General features: G+C 43.0%; 1 protein-coding gene across 1 annotated transcript in view; it reads left to right on the top strand.

Annotated features, from left to right (window-relative positions):
- Window positions 1–11,289: 11,289 nt before the first annotated feature.
- Window positions 11,290–25,013, top strand: part of LOC306939496 (uncharacterized protein) — a gene marked incomplete at both ends in the record, with an annotated part of 36,476 nt that continues 22,752 nt past the window's right edge. The window contains 4 exons of the mRNA XM_079524083.1: window positions 11,290–11,980; window positions 14,056–14,171; window positions 15,327–16,095; window positions 16,312–16,477. Of these exons, the coding sequence (XP_079380209.1) occupies window positions 11,290–11,980; window positions 14,056–14,171; window positions 15,327–16,095; window positions 16,312–16,477 (1,742 nt within the window). The remainder of the gene's footprint in view (window positions 11,981–14,055; window positions 14,172–15,326; window positions 16,096–16,311; window positions 16,478–25,013) is intronic.

The following is a 25,013-nucleotide window of genomic DNA, read 5'->3' on the forward strand; positions in this document are numbered from 1 at the left end:
ACCACTTCGGGGGCACTAGCTTTGACGAGTATGCAGATGCTTTTGGGAGTGGAGAAGTTCTCGCCCAGTCCCAAGTGTCTGGCTGGAACTGCGCATTGTTCCGCCAGGTTTCATACTTGGCTTTTCTGACCTGAGATCCCCCCACCCCTCGTTGAACTTCTCTGACCATGGCCCACCTGGTGCTGTAGTCAATGGTGACCTGCAGCATCGTGTTTCTTCTCCCGCATCTCGAGACCGGCCCCGTCGGGTCGATCACAAGGACAGGTGGTGCCTGGTCTCCTTGAGTGGGCTGCAACCTACCGGTTGGCTCGCTGTTCTCTGGCCTGCCCCGCTGACACACGTGACATCTGGCGATGTACTCCCACACGTCTCTGCGGATCGTTGGCCACCAGGACACCTCAAGGATCCGGAGCAGAGTCCTCAGCCGACCAGGATGACCACTAGTCCGACAGTCATGGAACTGCTCCAGGAAAGGTTGGGTCAGGTCTTCCGGTACCACCACCTGATACTTCCGTCTAGAGCCGTTGGTCGACCGCCTACGATACAGGATTCCCTGGATCTCCTCATAGCCCATGCGACCCGTTCGCTGGTCGGACGGGTCCAGATCTTCCCGTAGACGGATGAGTTTAGGATCCGCACGTTGAACCTCCTTTAGGCCTTCCAGGGTTAACCCTGACGGCCACCTCTGGATCAGGCATTCCACCTCAGGTGGGACACCTCGACCCCGGGACCCTGGAGTGGCACCACCACCACCTCTCGATGGCGGAAACTCACCCTTGACCTGCTGCACCAGTTTGACGTCCGCGTGTGCCAACTGAGCCCCCTTCCTCGTCTCCTTTTTGAGTCCTTTGTTACCGCCTTGTCTATTAGCCTTCTTGGTGCTGGAGGGACGGCCATGGGAGTCCAGATGGTAGGGAGCGCTGGTGGGACAACCGTGAGGGTTAGGCAGAGTGTTGGACCCTAGGTGTGATGCACTGGCTCTTTTTATTTTCAACGCTTCACTGTTCCATTTCTCGTCAATCCTCATAAAACAGTTTTTCTGTACCTGCTCTACTGAGTTCTTGACGAGAATCTCCATTTCTGCCATTCCGCGATCCACGTGGTCTCTTAGGATCACTTCCCTGTTCACAATGCTCTCCATGGACATCTCGAACTCACCCTGCACACACTGCACCTGGTTTTTGAGGATTTGCAGCTCCTTCCTAATTAAGGCCAGCTCCACAGTAATAGTAGTGCCCTCACTTCTCTCCATGTTTTTTTTGTTGTTTTTTGCAGTGTATATTTCTTGTTTGATCTTGGCTTTTTTTTTTACAGTGTACTATTTTACCCTTTTTACAACAATTACCAAATCAAGCTATCCCCATATTGTTTTAACCCGCAGTCCCCGTATGGGCCACCACCTGTAACAATCGCCCTCTTCACAGCAAGGCAAATTATTAACTAAGGAATAAATAAGCGGGACCGTAGGGTTTTCTCTTAACACTTTATATAGGGATACTCAAAAGTTGTAATTGACGAAGTCACAGGTAAACAGTACACATCACAATGACGTCTCTCCCTATGTCTTTCCCTACTAAATAAAATAAACAAACAAGAAAACAAACTCAAACCAACAGTCAATGATTACATTCAAACCCCCCTCCCACCCCAAACCAGTCCCAAAGTCAGCGGAACGCAACTGCGCTTGGTATTAAACAAACAACAAAGACCGCGTCCGTCCTCCTCTTCCAACGAGGCGCGCGCACGTGAGAGTCTAGAACCGTAGTTTAATCCAACGCAATGAGCGAAACGCGTGGGGCAACGGCGTCAACTTTGGGAGTGCCTGAGGGCTTGGGCACCCACTGAAAAAAGAATAAGGCAAATAGCACCCACTGAGATTAAGGCTGAAGATCCCCTCCCCCTGGTCATTTTGTCACGTAGGCACACACCTTTACGGTGTTCACAGAACAGGTATTCAAATGCTAATACGGTGGCTTTGTTCCAGTGACCGCACGGTTCATTGACACTCCGTCTCCTGCAGCAACACAACACTAACACAGTCAGCGGAGAGGCTGCTGTCTGTGTACCGTCGGCCCGTCTGTAAAGAGCCATGAGTCGGGAGGGGAGGGGAGGGCAGCAACACCGCCGGCCAATCTCCACACTGACTTGAGACTTGACAAACAGAGCCATCTCAGCAAAAATATCCCAAAACAATGTCCGGGGAACAGAACTGTTCCCTTTCCTCAGACTACTTTTACTTTAATTAAAAGGTAAGCACCCACTGCCGTTATAGGAACCTGCCGCCCCTGGCGTGGGGTACCCCTTAGTATTTACAATCCTCCAAGAACACTTTGGAATGATCTCACCGGTCGCAGCAGCTCAGTTAGCCACCAACCGCCGGCAGATATGTCCCTGATTCCAACGCCGATCCCCGACGGCAACACCAAGCGCGATGCTTTACCCGACGGGCACGACTGTTCTTCAATTGTTACGGCTGCAGATAAATGCGTTTAAACTTTAACAACGGTTCGAACGCTATCTGGCGCCTGGAGCTCCTCTTCTCCTCTGTGTAGACCTACACCCTGTTTGTTTGGGAGATCCCTCCCGTGTGTCACTTCCTACCTTAGTAAACTTGGGTGGGTGGGGGTAGTGTTTAGTGTTTCATTCGTGTTTCATTATTGTTTCATTAGTGTTTCATTAGTGTTTAGTGTTTCATTAGTGTTTCATAATTCAATTAGTGTTTTATTAGTGTTTAGTGTTTCATTAGTGTTTAGTGTCTCATTAGTGTTTCATTATTGTTTCATTAGTGTTTCATTAGTGTTTCATAATTTAATTAGTGTTTCATTAGTGTTTAGTGTTTCATTAGTGTTCAACACTTTTCAACATTTTTCAACATTGTTCAACATTGTTCAAAAAGTGTTTCATTAGTGTTTAGTGTTTCATTAGTGTTTAGTGTTTCATTAGTGTTTCATTAGTGTTTAGTGTTTCATTAGTGTTTAGTGTTTCAATAGTGTTTCATTAGTGTTTCATTAGTGTTTAGTGTCATTAGTGTTTAATTAGTGTTTCATTAGTTTCACGGCTGAAAGTGCTCATCCTATCTTGCAGCACACCATAGAAGGGGTGGGAGGGATTAGCCAGCATGGAGTTCAGTTTGTCCCCGATCCTCCTCTCCGCGACTGACTGCAGGCTCTCCATTCGGAGGTCTTTGTTCAGGTGTACACCCAGGAACTTGTAGGAGTCCACAATCTCCACCTCCTCCCCCTGGATGGTGATGGGTGCTGGGGTCCTCCACCTCCTCCCCCTGGATGGTGATGGGTGCTGGGGTCCTCCATCTCCTCCCCCTGGATGGTGATGGGTGCTGGGGTCCTCCACCTCCTCCCCCTGGATGGTGATGGGTGCTGGGGTCCTCCTCTTGCTCCTCCTGGCATCGAACACCAGCTCTTTGGTTTTCTTGATATTCAACAGTAGGTGGTTCCGTTCAGCCCAGCCAATGAAGTTCTCCACCACTCTTCTGTACTCCTCATCATTGTCCTCAGTGATGCAGCCCACAATGGAGGAGTCATCAGAGAACTTCTGAAGATGACAAGTATCGGAGTTGAAGCTGAAGTCGGAAGTATAAATGGTGAACAGGAAAGGTGACAGGACGGTTCCCTGGGGAACTCCAGTGCTTCCCGTCACCACTTCGGACTGGCAGCCTTGTAGCCGCACATATACACACAAACACACATACACACAAACACACATACACATGTATGTGTATGTATGTATGCAGGGACCCCTCAGCTAAGGGGGTCCCTGCTTCATCTCTCTCTCAGCTAAGGGGGTCCCTGCTTCATCTCTCTCTCAGCTAAGGGGGTCCCTGCTTCATCTCTCTCAGCTAAAGGGTCCCTGCTTCATCTCTCTCAGCTAAGGGGGTCCCTGCTTCATCTCTCTCAGCTAAGGGGTCCCTGCTTCATCTCTCTCAGCTAAGGGGTCCCTGCTTCATCTCTCTCAGCTAAAGGGTCCCTGCTTCAGCTCTCTCTCAGCTAAGGGGGTCCCTGCTTCATCTCTCTCTCAGCTAAGGGGGTCCCTGCTTCATCTCTCTCTCAGCTAAGGGGGTCCCTGCTTCATCTCTCTCAGCTAAGGGGGTCCCTGCTTCATCTCTCTCTCAGCTAAGGGGGTCCCTGCTTCATCTCTCTCTCAGCTAAGGGGGTCCCTGCTTCATCTCTCTCTCAGTGTTCAGAATACTGCTTAATAAATGATTACTAAACAATCACCCTCTGACATGGATCGCTGGCCTGGACACATGTGCAAACTACTCAACTCAATCGACTTATAACAAACCAAACACAACGAAAATGGTATTTTGTTGTTTATATCACACGTACACACATTCACTAACTATACTGTTCATACAATAAAATCAACCAGTCTGTACGTCGCTTATAGCACAGTTATGATAGCTTGGCTTTGTTGTCGATAGTAGTAGCAGCAGGTAATTTTACTGTTGAAATAAGAAAACACACAATTAGTGCAGGAACAAAAGCCCCAAAAGTTGACTATACCCCTCCCCGAGGTATAACAAAACGGGACATAGTTTTTTCATATCTTTAGGATGTCCCGTTCATGAAATGGATTGTCCCGAGATTTACTTTTACTGCAAAAGTCTTAAAATTGATCCATGAAGTGACTCACCACATAGGCAATAAAAAACGCCTATCTGAAAGAGAGAGTTCCAAGTAAATCCTCTGTCATTTTTTACCTGCTGTTTGTTTTCCCAGAACAATCAGAATGCCAATATTTGGTTCTAATGTGAATCAGCAGCCTTTTATATAAGGCCTTAAATAGGCGGAAATAGCAAAAAGTTTACTTTTCTGACATTCACTTGTAATTTTGGTCCTACTATTTATCAACAAAATGTGACATTGTTTTTTCATATCTTTAAGATGTCCTCTTCATGAAATGGATGGTCAGAAGTTTTACTTTTACTGCAAAAGTCATTAAATCCATCCATGAAGTGATCCCCACTGAAAGAAACGCCTACCCCCCACCACACACACACACACACACACACACACACACACACACACACACACACACACATTATATATGTTTATGTTTACATGGAAATTAGAATGTATTATTTTACTGTCCAATGACACAGGCCAAGTTATTGTGGAACATCCTAGTTGGATATTTATGATGTGAAATGGCACAAGGGACCCCCACAAAAAGTCCACCCCAAAATGGTGCCCTTTTCTGGGGGTTGGGCACCTTCCCCCTCAGTGCTCTCTGCCCCCAGGATGCCAATATTTGGTTCTATTGTGAATAAGCAACCGTTTATATAAGGCCTTATTGTGACCGCAGGTCGCGTTGAAATCGTACATTTTTGTCCGTCAGTCACAACACACTAAAGCCCCAATATATGGTGCCCAGGTCTCATAACATCACGTGGCATCGGAGATCCCTGATGTCATAGTAAATACAACCTGATGTCGCAATTAAGCCCATACAGTATATGGAGATCCCTGATGTATCAATATTGGCCAGCAACTCTACATCTGACCTCAAACCGCGCCCGGCAGTCGGCGAAAACTAGAGTTCTCAACAGGCCTGAAAATGAAGGCCCAGCTCATGGGCCCTCATCAAACCCTTTACACTCAAGACACTGCCCCCGCTGCCACCCTTAGATCTATATGGAGCTGACCTGTTCTGACATTCCATATGTTGATCTGACCTCATCAAACCCTGTACACTCAAGACATGCTCCATATATGGCCAGTACAGAATTCATTCCATATGTTGATCTTACCCCCCATGCCAAAGCGCCAGCGCTCGCCCAGCAGTCACCCAGGTGGATGCGTGCACGTCACCTCGCCCTTTATGACGCGGTCGCTTCTCACCCTCAGGCGTCTTACTGGTTATAAGTGGATCGATCTATCTATCTATCTAACAGTTTTCTTTTCAAGAGTTACTTCTAAATGTTCTAATCCTGATCTAATACTGTAAAAGGCCTATACAAACTTAATAACAGGAAATATATTTTGATGCCATGTTTTTAGTTTACTCACATTCATGTGGAATCTAAGGGTGTTTCTGTCTTGAGCCTATATAGGGCCCTATTATGCGTGTCTTAAGTACCAGGTCTTATGACTTAACTTAAGACCTGGAGGCGTGGTCAATGCTGTTTGGCCACTCAGAATAGCCAAATGGCATTGATCACGCCTCCAGGTCTTAAGTTAAGTAATAAGACCTGGTACTTAAGACATGCATAATAGGGCCCTGTGCCTCAAAACAGCTGGAATGACAAAATATTGTTATATAAGGCAACATTGTTGTATGCTAGATGTATAGGTGTGAGTGAGGCCTAACGTCTTCTATGGTACTACTTATCAATCAGCAGCTTATTCTCAATGTCATCTTGAGCATTGTGGGGGGAACTGACTGACTGGGGCCAAATTGGTTTCCATAAGCTGCTGATTGTTGATTATTCATTAATAATGGCACACACGGTGGCACAGTTGGTAGTGCTGTCGCCTCACAGCTAGAAGGTCCTGGGTTCGATTCCCGCTCAGGGCGCTGTGGGTGCTGGCGGCGTGTTTCCTCCTCCGCATCATCAGTGCCCATACCCGAGGCGGGGTTGGCGAAAGGGGCTTTCTGTGTGGAGTTTGCATGTTCTCCCCGTGTCCCCTAGGGTAGGTACCCTCACAAAAAACATGCAGTAATCCTGGTCTCTAAACTGCCTCCCCCTGGCCAGCCGGGGTGCCTGATGGAGGGGAAAGGAACTGGTTGGAATAACGTGTTCCTTCCACGCGCTACGTCCAACCAGGGAAACTCCCACTGTCAGGTGTAAAGGAGCAACTTGGACACTCAGGCATGAAGGAAGCATGAGTTCAAGTCCGTTGCTCTTCCCATGTCCCCCATATATGGGGACTAGGTTGGCGGAGGGTGTGTAGAGCCCAGGATCACATTAGATAATTGACACAGGGGTGAAAAATGGGTTACAAAATCGTGGGATAAAAATTATTTAAAAAAGAAAAGAATGGCACACACAAAGCTGTGAATTCTACAGCATTAAACCATACTGCATTTAGGCTATATGGACCTATAGAATACAACATCAATAATGTGTCATTCTTGATGCTTTCAGGTGTAGCGATATTAGGTCCATCTGAGAATAATAGATTCTATATGAATATGAAGTGGCTGGGTAAAAACATATTGTCTCCACCAGGACGAAAGGCATGGCATCTCTATGTTTTTCACCCTGTCTGTCCGTCCGCGTGTGACCGTCATCTGTACAATAAAGAAACAGTTCTTTCAGATTTTTCATATTCCATCCTGACTGGCTAAGATTGACTTCCAGCCCACAATAACCTGTAATTGGTCTGGCGGAGACCTGTACTCTTGAGTGTAACACCTATGATTCTAACCCAGAGTGCCTATAAAACCCTAGCCTGGCTAATAAGCCAGACTCAAATTGCCAGAGGCAATTGTTTTTGACAACGGCTGATTCGTTCTGGCTTATTAGCCAGGCTAATAAAACCCTGCTCATGTACGGTAGACACTACTGTCTACAGACACCTGTAGACACTGGGGTCACTGTATGCACTTTTTTTGGTGCAAAAAGTTAATTGAAGAATTGCATGACTTTTGCATTCAAAGTAAATAGATTGATGGTTGATACTGCAGTTTCTATGCTTTTGGCTATTTCTGCCTCTAATAAGGCCTTATATTAAAGCCTGCAGATTCAGTCAATTCAGTCAAATATTGGCATTTAGGTTGCTTTAGGATGTACCTGACTAGACCATCTGTGCAAGCATGACATAAAACCAACCATGCAGCAGGTAGAAAATGACTTGGATCTCCCTCTTTCATGATTGAGGCGTTCTTTCATTATGTGGTGAGTCACTTCATGGATTAATTTCATGACTTTTGCAGTAAAAGTAAAACTTGGGACAATCCATTTCATGAAGGGGACATCCTAAAGATATGAAAAAACTATGTCCCATTTAGTTCTAACCCTGATAAAGAGTAGGACAAGTGAATGTTGCTCAGAAAAGTTAACTTTTGGCTATTTCCGCCTATTTAATACCTTATATAAAAGGCTGCTGATTCACAATAGAACCAGATATTGGCATTCTGATTGTGCTGGGATGTAGGCACACTACCTGTAGACCATCTGTGCAAGTATGATGTAAAAACAATCAGCAGGTAGAAAATGACAGAGGATTTACTTGGAACTCCCTCTTTTAGGATAGGCGTTTTTTTGCCTATGTGGTGAGTCACTTCATGGATTAATTTCATGACTTTTGCAGTAAAAGTAAATCTCGGGACAATCCATTTCATGAAGGGGACATCCTAAAGATATGAAAAAACGTTGTCCCGTTTTGTTATACCTCGGGGAGGGGTACCTCAAAAACTAAGCCTCTTTTAGAGGGTTTTTTCCTGCACTAAATACAATAATTAAACGCAGAACATACAACCGACTAACATTTACACAAGAAAGGTATAATGTGGACATTGATCCTTATAATAACATTTACGGGCACTTTCACCTACCGACCGACCGTCCCACTGAAGTCCAGATGTGCGCACACGATACCCAATGCTTAATATAGCCACACCCACTCTTTAATATAAATGTAAATATAACAGCCCCTGTACATCCCCGTTCTACCCCCAATAAATCGCTTCTACTCATAAGAATAATAACTATTATACACCAATGTTCAAACATTACAGGAATAACTGTATTCTTAATAATAAAAGCTTATACATTGATAGCTGATACAAGACCTCGATCGATGAGGCAAGAGATGTGATGCTCTCCACCTATCTCTAGGGTGCATCACCGCTTTACACACAGGTCAAATGCTGTCAGCTTAAATATAAAAAATGTTTCTCACAGGTAAACACCACACTCAGCTAAGGGGGTCCCTGCTTCATCTGTCTCAGCTAAAGGGTCCCTGCTTCATCTCTGTCTCAGCTAAGAGGTCCCTGCTTCATCTCTCTCTCAGCTAAGGGGGTCCCTGCTTCATCTCTCTCAGCTAAGGGGGTCCCTGCTTCATCTCTCTCAGCTAAGGGGGTCCCTGCTTCATCTCTCTCTCAGCTAAGGGGGTCCCTGCTTCATCTCTCTCAGCTAAGGGGTCTCTGCTTCATCTCTCTCTCAGCTAAGGGGGTCCCTGCTTCATCTCTCTCAGCTAAGGGGGTCCCTGCTTCATCTCTCTCTCAGATAAGGGGGTCCCTGCTTCATCTCTCTCAGCTAAGGGGGTCCCTGCTTCATCTCTCTCAGCTAAGGGGGTCCCTGCTTCATCTCTCTCTCAGCTAAGGGGGTCCCTGCTTCATCTCTCTCAGCTAAGGGGGTCCCTGCTTCATCTCTCTCTCAGCTAAGGGGGTCCCTGCTTCATCTCTCTCAGCTAAGGGGGTCCCTGCTTCATCTCTCTCTCAGCTAAGGGGGTCCCTGCTTCATCTGTCTCAGCTAAGGGGTCTCTGCTTCATCTCTCTCTCAGCTAAGGGGGTCCCTGCTTCATCTCTCTCTCAGCTAAGGGGGTCCCTGCTTCATCTCTCTCTCAGCTAAGGGGGTCCCTGCTTCATCTCTCTCGGCTAAGGGGTCCCTGCTTCATCTCTCTCAGCTAAGGGGGTCCCTGCTTCATCTCTCTCTCAGCTAAGGGGGTCCCTGCTTCATCTCTCAGCTAAAGGGGTCCCTGCTTCATCTCTCTCTCAGCTAAGGTGTTCAGATAAACATTGAAGACCACCTGATGCCATTTTCTCAAATGATTTGTCCTGTTGTTCCAATAGAAGACAGCAGATGGCAGCAGAAGCCCGTCTACAAACACCCGCCATGTTTAGCCCTCAACAGTAATACACAGATACATGCACTGCTTTTTAAGTGCAGTATACAGTCAGTCATCAGCTCTCTGATATAAAACAATAAAGTGTGTGGACTTTAATCCACAATCACTCCATACGACAGGTTATGGTTCATTAATGATAGAGTATGTTTGAGTGGCGCGATCCCCTCCGGTGCATAGCTTTAGAAAATGACATCATATGGCAGCCAAGGCTATGGACTTTGTTTAGAGCACTTATTATGACGTGAATCGAACGGCAGCCAAGTCTATGGACTTTTAAATGTTTGTTTAGAGCAGCAGTTAAACAAACATTGACGACGTGAGACGTCATCTGGTCGATATAAATACAGTGGACGCCCCTCACTTCACAGGAGTGTGATTTATTATTTACTTATTTACATGTTTGGGTCCCAGGGAGACGCCAACAAGTGAAACGTATGTGAACCCCTGCTGATTACAATCTAAATGCAGGAGTGTAAACATCTCCATTCTCTCTGATATAAACCAATACAGTTATGTGGTGTTATCAGCTCTTCTCCATTCTCTCTCTGATGTAAAACAATAAAGACAGTGGACTTTAGTCCACAATCCTTCCTTCCGGCTCAACGATTACACAATGTTCTCCATTTACAGGAATCAGCTGTCAGTCAGTCGTACATGTTGACACTGGAGCAGCGAGCTTAGAGAGAGCTGTTTCTACAAAGACAAACTCTGTAGGCACCGAGAAGGTAAGAATGAATATAATATATATTATTATTATTATTAATAATGGTAAGATCTGACTATAGTCCAGTCAATTTGTGGTTTAATTGACCCAAAATAAATTGCAATAGTTATCGTTCCAGGTATTTTTATGATCCTTAGGGTCATCCAAAATGATATTCTTAGTGGATTAAGGTAAATTCAGGGGCTGAAATGTGGGGTCTTTGTGCCTTCAGTGTGACACAAACTAGAGCATATCTCTGCTTCTGAACATCTATTTTCATATAATGTATAATGGACACGTTTTCAGTATTATGTAACACTAATAATAAAAACACTGAACTGACTATACGATTGTTGCTATTGGTGGATAAGAAAAGATCAAATATCCTGATTTCCAAATATGTATTTAGTTCATTATTATTAGTTATTATTTAGTCACAAGATCTTGTTAATACTTGTCATTGGATCAATATTTATAAAACCCTCAGTCAGATGATCAATGTGGCTCAAATATATATCCGATCTACAAGCTCACAACGTGTCTCAATGCAGTGCTTTGTGAGCTTGTAGATCGCTACTTTTGCATCATGACGTGCATCTTGTACGATGAGGGAGGTCATAAAAATAAATCATAATAAAGTTTAAATATTGTAGATACAGTGTGTTTGTGTGTGTGTGTGTGCGCGCACACGTGTCCAAAGACCTGGACACGTGTGTGTGCGCGCACGTGTGCGCACGCTGTTGTGACTAAACAATGTTTTCTCTGACAGGAATGGCTTACCTCAGGATTGCGTTGTTGGGAGGGTGGTGGTCTGGAAAGAGTTCATCAGGAAACACCATTCTGGGAGGAAGTGTTTTTCAAGCTGGAGTTCATCGGTCAGTGCTGAGTGTAAGACATGGTGAAGTATCAGGGAGACATCTGGCAGTGGTGGACTCACCAGGCTGGAACTACATACCACTACAGAAGAGTCCAGAGATGGACAAACTGGACATCCAGAACAGTGTGTGTCTCTGTCCTCCTGGGCCACATGCTGCTCTTCTGACGGTTCCTCTTCATAAAGCATTCACCAAACAACACAGAGTAGCATTAGAGGAACACATGTCACTTCTGTCACAGAGCGTGTGGAGTCACACTATAGTTCTGTTCACCTTTGGAGACCGTCTGGGAGGCGGAAGCATTGAGCAGCACATTGAGGCTGGAGGGGAACACCTCCGCTGGCTTGTTGCCAAATGTGGGAACAGGTATCATGTCTTCAACAATGAGAAGAGAGATGACACTCAGGTCACACAGCTGCTGGAGAAGATAGAGGAGATGGTGGCAGGAAACGGAGGTGGACACTATGAAGTTGATGGAGATGTTGCAGAGAAGTTGTCCGAGAGGAAGAGGAACATGGAGGAACATGTCCTGACATTGATGACCAAGACACACAGACGCAGAGCTGTTCTGAAAGCTCTGTTTGAAGGTAATGAACATCAATCAATTAATCAATCAATCAGGCTGGTAAATTATTAAAATAATAATCGATTCAGCAATGTATCGCGATTCAATAATAGATGCAGCGACGTGACATAATCTATAAGTGAAGCCTAAATATAATTATATATCATAATTATAATATAATTATAATTTATATTATATACTGTATGTAACCGGAGGCTATAAGTACATACTAGACGGACCACAGACTTATTATTAAAATATACAATCTTTATTTAGAAAATGCAATATATAACATATGGACTTTATTACGAGCAATTTATATCAAAGTTAACAATAAAAGTAGAGACAGATTAAATCATACAAGAACATTAGCTTTCCCTATTAGGCTATTACCAATAAAACCTACAGCTTAATTCAGTATGGCTAAAGCAGTGACCACTGACTTGTGATCACATCTGTACAGGAAATGGAAATGAACACAATGAATATACACCATGAACGCCTGTTACCATACAAAATGAATACATATAGCTGGGCTAGCAATATATAAACTAAGAGACTCACCAAAGACAAACTGCTACAGCTGAGCACACACAATTAACACATAGGTGTGGGTTCTCAACCAGCATGTTCCTCACTAGAAAATACCACATTTAAATGACCTTTTAGTTACATTTGGATCATACACATCCCGAAAACACAAATAAACACATCCACGCTAAAGAGAGAGAGAGAGCGAACTTACACTTTAATAAATGACTGCACTACTCTCAGCGTGGACGACGCCCCAAACATATGACAATGGCCAGCACTCCGTTCTCATTGCATCCCTCTGTGGAAACCATGACACGTTGCCCATATTACTAACACATTATGATACAAACATTATCCCAATACACAGTGCAAATAACCGGAACCAAAGCAATACCTTTTCAGTGCGAGTTGCTAACTCCCTGCCTCCCCTCCTTTCCTCGTCGGAAGGGACTGTCGTTCCTACGGGATACCGATTCAGTTTGGTTAACTAAATATACTGCATGTCAAACTTAGCGATCACAGAAGCAAGCTCTCTTTTAGGCTAAGGCTACTCACCCAAACACTTTGGCATCAAAGCCCTGTTCGCAACCCTCTCTCTCTCGTTGCAGTAACACGGCCTAATAATTCTATCTATATATATGTGTATATATCTTGTATTGAGCGCTGCGACGTGTTCTGAGCTTGTAGATCTGTTATTTGTTATACTTGTGTGTGACTTTTGTGACTTGTATGATGAAGTAGGGAGTTATTTATGGAAAGATACATGATAAATATGTTTCTGTCTGACAGCATGGATATGAAGGCTGCTGTACAGTCCAATAAATATGTTTCTGTCTGACAGCATGGATATGAAGGCTGCTGTACAGTCTAATAAATATGTTTCTGTCTGACAGCATGGATATGAAGGCTGCTGTACAGTCTAATAAATATGTTTCTGTCTCTGACAGCATGGATATGAAGGCTGCTGTACAGTCTAATAAATATGTTTCTGTCTGACAGCATGGATATGAAGGCTGCTGTACAGTCTAATAAATATGTTTCTGTCTGACAGCATGGATATGAAGGCTGCTGTACAGTCTAATAAATATGTTTCTGTCTGACAGCATGGATATGAAGGCTGCTGTACAGTCTAATAAATATGTTTCTGTCTGACAGCATGGATATGAAGGCTGCTGTACAGTCTAATATGTTTCTGTCTGACAGCATGGATATGAAGGCTGCTGTACAGTCTAATAAATATGTTTCTGTCTCTGACAGCATGGATATGAAGGCTGCTGTACAGTCTAAGTCTGATTTAATGACCAAATGATTGATTCCAGGAATTAATTCAATACTATGTGAGTAACATACTGTTCTGTGGATAGTTCAACCAGAATAGTTTGTAATTAATATACTGTAGATTAATCCCTGAGACCATAAATTGTGTGTGTGTGTGTGTGTGTGTGTGTGTGTGTGTGTGTGTGTGTGTGTGTGTGTGTGTGTGTGTGTGTGTGTGTGTGTGTGTGTGTGTGTGTGTGTGTGTGTGTGTGTGTGTGTGTGTGTGTGTGTGTGTGTGTGTGTCAGGAGAACATCAGAGTCTACCAGATGTGAGGCTGATGTTGGTTGGAGGAGACCAGGGTACGAGGAGATTGGCTGGATGGCACATACTGCAGGAGGAGGATGTGTTTCCAGGAAGGGTGGTGAGTAATATTATATGAACTTCATGTTATAATGAGTAATATTATATTATATGAACTTCATGTTATAATGAGTAATATTATATTATATGAACTTCATGTTATAATTAGTATTATATTATAATTATGAACTTCATGTTATAATGAGTAATATTATATGAACTTCATGTTATAATGAGTAATATTATATGAACTTCATGTTATAATGAGTAATATTATATGAACTTCATGTTATAATGAGTAATATTAGATGAACTTCATGTTATAATGAGTAATATTATATGAACTTCATGTTATAATGAGTAATATTAGATGAACTTCATGTTATAAATATTCTATATTCTATAAATTGCCCTATGTGTGTTTATCGATGCCACATCTACAGTAAAGGCTTAACTATACTGTGTCGCACTCCGTAAATATCCTATCTACAAGCTCACAGTGCATCGCAGCATGACACACTGTGAGCTTGTAGATCGCCTATTTTCAGGTTAGAAATGTCAAACTAAAGTACTTTTCTAAATGTTTGTCCCTGCCTCTCTATCATTCTCTGCACATCCCGGTCTGTGGTCTTACTTCCATATTGTAGCTCTGGTGGAAGATGGTTAATAATTATTAATGTATGAACCATCTTCAGATATAGTTATAGGTCTAATGATTCTATAGCCTATAGTCCAGTTTAATCTGTGTTGCTGTGGTGCTATTAGACAAGGAGGGTCTTTATTTAGGACACAATAGTCGTTTAAATTATGGTTTAGCCCATTTCGACCTGAGGACGATTCTACAAATGTCTTCTATATCCTGACAGTTTTCTGAAAAACCTCATGTTTCTATGTCAGTGGTGCTCAAACTATTTAATGTCAAGGAGCCCCAGAATTATCTGTATTTGGCTGTAGACCCCCATCTGAAAATATGTTGTTCCATGGACCCCCCAGAAACAAAGATTTGAGTTAAAAAGATTTGCGCCACATTTTTCTAAAATAGCAGATCTACAAGCTCGTAGTGCGGCACTCAATGCCGCGCTATGAGCTTGTAGATCTGCTATTTTTCAATAGCTAAAGTGTAACATAATGCTTATAACAAAAATGGGTTAGTTTAAAACCTCCTAAATCACGTATTGATTATTATAACTAACATACATTAAACCTCATATTCCAGCCTGAACAGACAGAATGTGTCAGACAACAGAGACGAGTTGCTGACAGAACAGTGAGTGTGGTGATGTGTCCAGGCTGGTCGACTACACCTCCATCACAGAAGATCAAAGATGTCCTTCTACACGGTGTGACTCTGTGTTCTCCTGGACCCCACGCTGTCCTGCTGAATGTTCCTGTCATGCTCGGTTTCTCTGAAGCTGACAGGAGATCAGTGGAGGAACAGATGGAGCTGCTGGGGGACAGAGTCTGGAGACACGCTCTGGTTCTGTTCACAGTGGGATACTGGCTGGGAGAGAGACGTGTTGAGGAGTACATCGAGGCTGAAGGAGAACCTCTGAGGAGGATCCTGGAGAAATGTGGCTACAGGTACCAGGTTCTAGACTGCTTCAATCTGGACATCTCAGAAGTGAAAGAGCTGATGGAGAAAGTAGAAGACATGGTGACGAGGAACAGAGGACACTTTGGACCTTCAGACTCCAGAGAAGACAGGTCTGTCAGAGACACAGGACACCTCAGGGAGGGACATGAGACGAGACAGAAGACCCCGTTAGAAAGACTGACGGGAAAGACATTTACCGATGAAGAATGGAACAGCCGAGAAGAAGAATGGAGGAGAGAGATGGAGGAAGGGAGGAGGAGAGAGGAGGAAGGGAGGAGGAGAGAGGAGGAGATGATAGAGAAGGTGTTGCAGTTTGTGGAGAAGGAGCCAGAAGAACCAACCCTGCCACCTGTCAGGAGAAGGATGAGCAAAGAGTTAACTAATCCAAGCAGTGAGTATCAATATAATTGATCTGATTACATTTTTCTCTATTTCAATTCAAAGAAGCTTTATTGGCATGTTTGAGAAAACATACATTTACATTGCCAAAGCAGATGTCGTCATTATTCTTATTACACACGACTTGTGTCTCCTTCTGCTGGAATTAAGGGACACATAATAATAATAATAATAATAATAATCAGTATATTGTTGTCTTGTGTTTCAGTGAGTGGAGGAACGCCATCTGAAGCAGGAAGTTCATACCGCTGGTCACCTGACAAGGTTCATGATTGGCTGAAGGGACATGCTGGACCAATAGCGCCCTCTTCAGGATATGAAAGTGAAGCTGCCAGCCAGCTCGATGCCATGAGTGTGAGAGATGAAGATGATTCATAGATTTAAAAAAACAACATTATTTTAATAAGAACAATAATTTCACCAATATTATCAAATGAAGAATCATTATGCAGTCATGATGAAATGTACAATATAACTACCAACAACTGTAGCAAACATACAAAAATACACATTTAAAAATCTCCAAATGTGATTAATCATAGTTTGGACCAACATTACATACATTTAAATCATATATAATTCATAAAAAAACTAAAATACAAAAAAAAACAAGAAAAATCATATTATGCTCACTGCACTTCTGACTATGATGTGTTTCTCTCGTGTTGGATATTCAGATTGTCATTAAGTGTATTCTGAGAAGTAGAGAAAAAAGAATCGCACTGTCTTCACTTGAGTTAGATTTATTGAGCAACGTTCGCTTTTCCGACCCACCTGTCCATTGTGGGTTTGCAGAAGGACTTTTTCCTATACATTAAGTGTATTCAAAATATTTTTAAATATTGCTGATCACGTTTCTGTAATTGTTGTTGTTATTATCGTTATTTTGTATATTGTGGTGGTAATATTGATCAGGAGTCTTAGTCTAAGGGACCCCTTAGCTGAGAGAGATGAAGCAGGGACCCCTTAGCTGAGAGAGATGAATGAAGCAGCCCCCCCACCCCCCCCCCCCACACACACACATACACACTACATGTTGATTTCATGACATGCTAAAGTGTGTTTTCATAGGCCTACATTCAACCTTCTGCTACTTTCGGCTAATCCCTATTCCCCCCAGATGTGAAGGTTCAAGTGGCTATTCCACTAAAGATAGCCTGGTTTCATATTTAAATAAACGTGTGCATCTTGGCTACAAGCTGTGCAACCTCTCTTCATTGTTATTATAATAATTCTTAATTGTGTTAACCCATTTAGATCTGTTGTAATATACGTTGTTATACCTTTCAATCCGGATGCTAGCTCTGTGTCTCATCAGTTGTTGCACCATGTAGCAATACATTTGTTCTTGTTTTCTTTTTTGAATACGAATTTGAGGGTTTTCAACACCTTAGGTTAGGTTTTTGAAGGCTTTTAATCAGCCTCAGGTCTAAATAAGTAGGTTTTAGAAGGCGTTTAATCAGCCTCAGGTCAAAATGGCTTCAATAAATGTGTGAGTCTTGGCTACGAGCTGGGTGACCTCTAGCTCTTCATTGTTATTATGAATACCTAAACACAGTCACCTCGGGCGTACAGCCGGTGTAACTGCTCTGCCTGCATGGTATTCCTAGTCACATCGGGCGTACAGCCGGTGTAACTGCTCTGCCTGCATGGTATTATACAGCCGGTGTAACTGCTCTGCCTGCATGGTATTACAGCCGGTGTAACTGCTCTGCCTGCATGGTATTACAGCCGGTGTAACTGCTCTGCCTGCATGGTATTACAGCCGGTGTAACTGCTCTGCCTGCATGGTATTCCTAGTCACCTCGGGCGTACAGCCGGTGTAACTGCTCTGCCTGCATGGTATTACAGCCGGTGTAACTGCTCTGCCTGCATGGTATTACAGCCGGTGTAACTGCTCTGCCTGCATGGTATTACAGCCGGTGTAACTGCTCTGCCTGCATGGTATTACAGCCGGTGTAACTGCTCTGCCTGCATGGTATTACAGCCGGTGTAACTGCTCTGCCTGCATGGTATTACAGCCGGTGTAACTGCTCTGCCTGCATGGCATTCCTAGCCTTAAACCATGTAGTCCGGCAGGCGGCAGCCGAGGTGGACGGGTGGGAAATTTGGTATATAGTCTTTTTTATCGGCCTGAAATATTGTCTATATACATACATTCATGAATCTGACCGGCTGTCACTATTGGGCAATTTGTTTTATAGGGGTTTCTTGTGACCCTACCATTAACATCCTACAGTATATGGCAGGCAAAAATGTCAAAACTTTCCTTTTGCTTTAAGTAGCATGTGACTTTGTCAAACTAGGGGGTTTTCATGATTCTGAATACATTCCATTCCATTAGTTTTGCACAAAATACACTCCTTGGGCTAAATACAGCCATAGCCACTTGTCCAAATCTGCCCAAAATGTGCCGACCTCATCACATTTGTCATGACGTCTATGGCCGTTTTAGGAGTGTTTTTTGTGCAAAACTAATGGATTCAGAATCATGAAGAACCCCTAGTTTGACACGACACATGATACTTGAAGCATAAGGAAAGTTTCACCCCTGTATCAGCAAGTGGATTCATGAATGTATGTATATAGACAATATCTTAGGCCAATAAAAAAAAGACTATACCAAATGTCCCACTTTAAACAAAAGAAGCCTGTCGGCTGCCGGACTAATGCCTAAAACAGTTAAACCTAACCTTATGCCTAACCTTAACCTCAATAAACTATGCCTATAAACCTAACCTAATTCCTAAGCTTAACCCCAGTAAAACTATGGCTAACCCTAAACGTATTAAGTATTCCGGTTGTCGTTATCATAGCTTTGCACCGTGGTCTGCACCTCAGCACTACCGGTATGGGTCCTTTATTTACCAGGAAGTTGGAACATCATATCTATCATACATGTCATAACATTGGTGTGCTTATAGTGCAGACTGTCCAACCTAGTATATAATATATCTTGATGCTAATATGTTTGTAATTTAACTCAAATTGTTGAATAGGTTCCTATATATGCAGATTCACCTTTTACTTAACAGTAGTATTCTTTATAAAATGGATAGTTTAGTTTATTTGTTTGTTTTTTTCCATACAAAAACATTCTTAGTTCATCAGTTTGTTTTTTTCTTCGTCTGGGAAAAAAAGGTAGGCCTATAGCCTAGGCTTATTACGTCTACCATTTTGCCATTTAGCTTAAAATAATACAAATAAAATATATGTAGCCTACCCCTTGACATGAACACATGAATAGGCCTACACAGATTTATCGATAGACCAATAGCGATATGGAATGGAAAAGTTATTCAATCTTTTTATTTTTTTCTTCTTAAAATTGCTAAATACAATGCACACATACTTAGTATTGATTACATTGATTATTTACATTGCAAAATGATACGATACAAATTGAAGTACTCAAATCCTTAAAAATAAATCAGATCAGTCTGAAGTGAATGGTGCAACAGCGCCCCCTGTTGGTAATCTAAACATAGGGACGGACATAACCGGGACATTGCTTTTTGATTGATTGAAATATTAACAGTTTGCAGAATTACAGTACATTTCAAGCACAAACTCAATACAAAGGCTGTTAACTGTGAGTGGACGACCCAATTAAGCATTACACTTGTTTACAAGAGGGTCCACCATGTTCAATTCATCAAAACATTTAGAGACGTACACATAGACACTTCTATATAGATGCTGTTCCTTGGAGTGGTTGTACCACTGGGTGGGTGGATGGATGGATGCATAAGGCTATGTAGCCTATAGCCTAATGCAGCAGGGCTTATTTTAACAAATAAATCACTTACATTACCTCTTTAACCAAACCAAATGGACCCCTTTATGCAGGTCCGTCTGTAGGCTAGAGTTAAATTAATCACATGAACCCTAGCGTTCCTATTCTGGGGTGAACTTTGAGCAAAAACAGCAATCTTGTAGATCAGCTTCCACAACAAAGGTATTTTTTTGCATCAAAATATAGGCTACATCTAATGAATAATAACAATATAATTCTAAATCATTACCCACTCTAGTGATTTCTTAAGGCTCAAGGTTCCTCAGACCCAGACAGAGTTGGGCAAGGCAGCTTTTTCTGTCAATGGCCCAACTTCGTGGAATAAACTCCAAAACTCTTTAAAACTGAGCTCCCTGCCATCCAGAGAGAGAGGAGTGAGCGAGAGAGAGAGAGAGAGAGTAGTGAGAGAGCGAGCGAGATGGAGAAAGAATGATTACAAATACGTAAACAGATTCATATTTAAATTAACCTTTTAGTTTATTATGATCAATTATGCTACTGGATCTCAAACTGGGGACCCACTGGGTCCCCGTCAAGGACCCTTGGGGGTCCCCAGACCCCACTTTGAGAACCACTGCCTCATGCTGTGTACTGTAAACACTAAACATTATGCCTCTGTCCCACAAAGCAAAGCAGCAGTACTGGGTAGTAATTTATAATGACATTTAGCATTTAGCAGCATTTAATGCACAATGTGCGACCACATCAAACATGAGGTGGATGCTGGCAAATACTGCGGCATGGTCATGCTGGACCTCCAAAAGGCTTTTGACACCGTGAACCACTCCATACTGGTTAACAAGCTAAAAGCAATTGGTTTCGATAGCACATCTGTGAGCTGGATGCAATCCTACCTGGAGGGGAGAGAACAGATGGTGGAGGTGAATGGAACACTGTCCCCCCCCTCCCAGTGAGCTGTGGCGTTCCACAAGGGAGCATACTAGGGCCTTTACTGTTCCTAATATATGTTAACGACATGACTTCAGCTTGTGACTGCAACTTGTTCCTGTTCGCAGATGACTCGGCACTGCTAGTCTCGGACAGGAACAAACTGCAGGTTGAAAAGGCCCTCAGCTCGGAACTCGGTAGAATCTGCACCTGGCTCGCTGATAACAAACTATCTTTACACCTGGGAAAAACTGAATCCATTCTCTTTGGCTCTAATAGTAATCTCAGCAAGGCAAATGGCTTCTTGGTTAGAGTGGGTGACAATGTTATCACACGTAAAGATGAAATTACCTACCTAGGTTCCATCCTGGAGGCTAATCTTTCCGGTGATAAAATGGCCACCAACGTAATCAAAAAGGTCAACCATAGAACCAGATTCCTTTACAGGATCTCCTCACTGGTCGACAAAAACACCTTGAAGACCTTAACAGGAGCCCTTGTACAGGGTTTCTTTGACTATGCATGCACCTCCTGGTACCACAGCACCTCAAAGGCCCTTAAAACCAGGCTCCAGACTTCCCAAAACAAACTGGTCAGGCTCCTACTTGACCTCGCCCCCCGAACCCACCTCACCCCTGCCCACTTCGACAGGCTGGAATGGCTTAGGGTCGACGACAGAGTACAGCATCTTGCAATGGGTCTGGTCCACAAGATTCGATACACCACCAAGATACCCATGTACCTGTCTAGATACTTCCTTAATGTTAACGAAGTCCACACCCACAACACCAGAGGGAGTGCAACGAACCATGTACAACCCAGATTCGGCACAAACAAGGGACTAAATTCTTTTCGCTCCTATGCCACCAAAATGTGGAACGCCCTACCAACAGTCATTAAGACATGCAAATCCCTTGACTCCTTCAAAACCGCTCTCAAAGGGCACCTACGGACGGCTGCAATTCGAAACTGGCCCCTGTAAAATCGGAATCCCTCAAACACGGACGCAAGGACAACACAAGAGACGGTCGCGGCCACACAGCCAACTCAAGGTATGGCCACTGAGCCGACTTGGGGACCCAACGCAAGGACAACACAAGAGACGGTCACGGCCACACAGCCAACTCAAGGTACGGCCACTGAGCCGACTTGGGGACCCAACACAAGGACAACACTAGAGACGGTCACGGCCACACAGCCAACTCAAGGTACGGCCACGGAGCCGACTTGGGGACCCAACGCAGCTCCTCCAAGGAAAACAAACAAATGAACGGAGCTGAACGTGAATCCCCCCCACCGCCCACCCCTTTTTTTCCCTCACTATATGTTTCTTTTCCCTTTTTACCTCCTTTATGATGAATTCCTGTTCTGTCCTTTGTCTATATAGAAGTGTCTATTTGTACGTCTCTAAATGTTTTTGATGAATTGAACATTGTGGACCCTATTGGAAACAAGTGTAATGCTTAATTGGGTCGTCCACTCACAGTTAACAGCCTTTGTATTGAGTTTGTGCTTGAAATGTACTGTAATTCTGCAAACTGTTAATACACTTTTCAATCAATCAATCAAAAAATACTTTACTCAATGACACGCCGTGAGTGTGTCACCATGCTATTTAAACAAAAGGGTTAGAATAATCTTGAAAAGAATGTGGAATAATAAGTACAACCCAAATCTTCTCTTATGGGGGTCCCTCCATTGGCTCATACTATTTTCATATGGGGGTCCATGGCCAAATACAAAGAATTACTGGTGATTCTCAACCTTTTGAATTTCAAGGACCCCCATTTTGACAGGCATCAAGCCATGGACACCCATTTAATACCTTAAAAAAAGAAGAAAAAGGTCCAAAAAGTGACCCAACCCTGCGTTACTGTTTGTTTGTGTACGTTAAAGAACTCATAGTCCCAGGATGCATTGTGTATGCTTGATGGGGTTTGTGGGGGGCTTTAACTCTGACTCTCTCCGTATCGTACAATCAACAGGGAAGTTGGTGAAAAAGGTCTGCCCCTGCAACCAGCTCTGTAGTAACTATCTCTCTTTTTGGCCTTTTCAACCATCCATCCATCCATCCCTCTCTCTCTCTGTCCCTCAATCCATCCTGCCACTTACCTCCACCACCCTAATACCCGATTTATACTTGGTTACACAACTAAGTATAACTCAGGCTTATATATGTCCTGCTGCCCCATCAACCTCCTTTTATTTAGACTCTGACCCCTTGTCAGGTTTGAGGTCAATTCAGTTCAGTTACTTGTGGTTGGTGTGTTGTTACCAAGAGACATAATGTATGTAGACAATGGCCACTGGATGGTATGTCAACGTTGCCGCCATATATGTCTGGCATTTGTAACAAAGCAAACCACTTAAGTCAACTGGGTCATGATGATTTTAATGTATGGATAGCTCTCCTGCCTCAGTGGACATATGTTTTTTGATTGATTGAAATATTTATTAACAGTTTGCAGAATTACAGTACATTTCAAGCACAAACTCAATACAAAGGCTGTTAACTGTGAGTGGACGACCCAATTAAGCATTACACTTGTTTACAAGAGGGTCCACCATGTTCAATTCATCAAAACATTTAGAGACGTACAAATAGATACTTCTATATAGACAAAGAACAGAACAGGAATTCATCATAATGGAGGTAAAAAGGGAAAAGAAACATATACAGTGAGGGAAAAAGGGGGGGTGGGGGGGGGGGGGATTCAGATTTTACGGGGGCCAGTTTCGAATTGCAGCCGTCCGTAGGTGCCCTTTGAGAGCGGTTTTGAAGGAGTCCCCCCAATTAATCCATTTTGATCTGGGAACGATTCTACAAAAATGTCTTCTAAATGCTGACAGTTATCTGAAAAACCCATGTTTCTATGTCAGTGGTTCTCAAACTGTTTCATGTCAAGAACCCCCAAAAATATATGTATTTGGCCGCCGACCCCCGTCTGAAAATATGTTGTTCCAGTGACCTCCCAGAAACAAAGATTTGAGTTAAAAACGTTCACTCTGAAAGAATATATATTCAAAGATTTGTGACACATTTTCACGATTTTTCAAAAATAGCAGACCCAAGCTCGTAGCGCGCCACTCGGTGGCGCGCTATGAGCTTGTAGATCTGCTATTTTTCAATAGCAAAATTATAACATGTTTAAAACACCAAAAGGGGTTCCCGCCCAGAATGGCTTAACATTCTCAATCTGTGTTCTATCACAATTGAAAGACGTCACCGACTCCTGCACTGAAATACAAAGAAAAGGGGCACCTTTTCAACCTGTTTACATGGCAGTAAACCCTAATCAAAACTAGATTAGGGACCCTCCCTCAGTTAAATGGTTTAGGCTGCTGCCTGCTAGTTGAAAATGTTGAACATGTTGTTGTTTTTAACCTCCTGCTCTCTTACTGTATGTTGGTTGCTTTCTCCTACACAGCTGTATAGGTGTGCAAAGGGATGTTTTTCGATACACAGTTGTACTAGTTTACGCCAACAGTAAATGTCATTTTGAATATCATAATGTGTGTTCACTGGAGAGAACTGTATGTTCCGACAATGCATTAAGCCATTTAGACCTGACGTCGAGATTTAAAAAATGTCTTCTAAATTCTGACAGTTTTCTGAAATACCTCATGTTTCTGTATCAGTGGTGCTCAATATTTCATGTCATGGACCCCAAAAATGATATGTAATTGGCCTCCGACCCCCATCTGAAAATATGTTGTTCCAGGCACCCCCCCAGAAGCAAAGATTTGAGTTCAAAACTGTTCACTCTGAAAGAATATAGATTCAAAACATGAGCTTGTAGATCTGCTATTTTTCAATAGCTAAAGTATAACAAGGATAATAATCTGTTAATAATTCACTGTGTCACTGAATAGAAGTTTGTACACAAATCACCACCACCAGCACCAGTGAGCCAATACATAGAAATAGGATAGGTTTGACTTTCAAATTAGCAGAGGTCACACAGTTGTTACTAAGGTAATGTACTCTTACTCCAACACGCAAGGGGTTCCAATGTGTATTACTTGTAATTGTCATATACTTGAGAGAATTAGGTGTATGTGTATAGTACAGTATGTGGTAGGTTAGGTAGTAGATAGTATTGATTGATTGATTGATTGATTAAATACTTTATTACATTATTTCTGCGTGATAATATATTCAATCAATCAATACTACTACTCTACTACCTAACCTACCTACCACATAATATACTAAACCCAATTTA

Source organism: Electrona antarctica (genome assembly GCF_951216825.1).
Source record: "Electrona antarctica genome assembly, chromosome: 16".
NCBI lineage: Eukaryota > Metazoa > Chordata > Actinopteri > Myctophiformes > Myctophidae > Electrona > Electrona antarctica.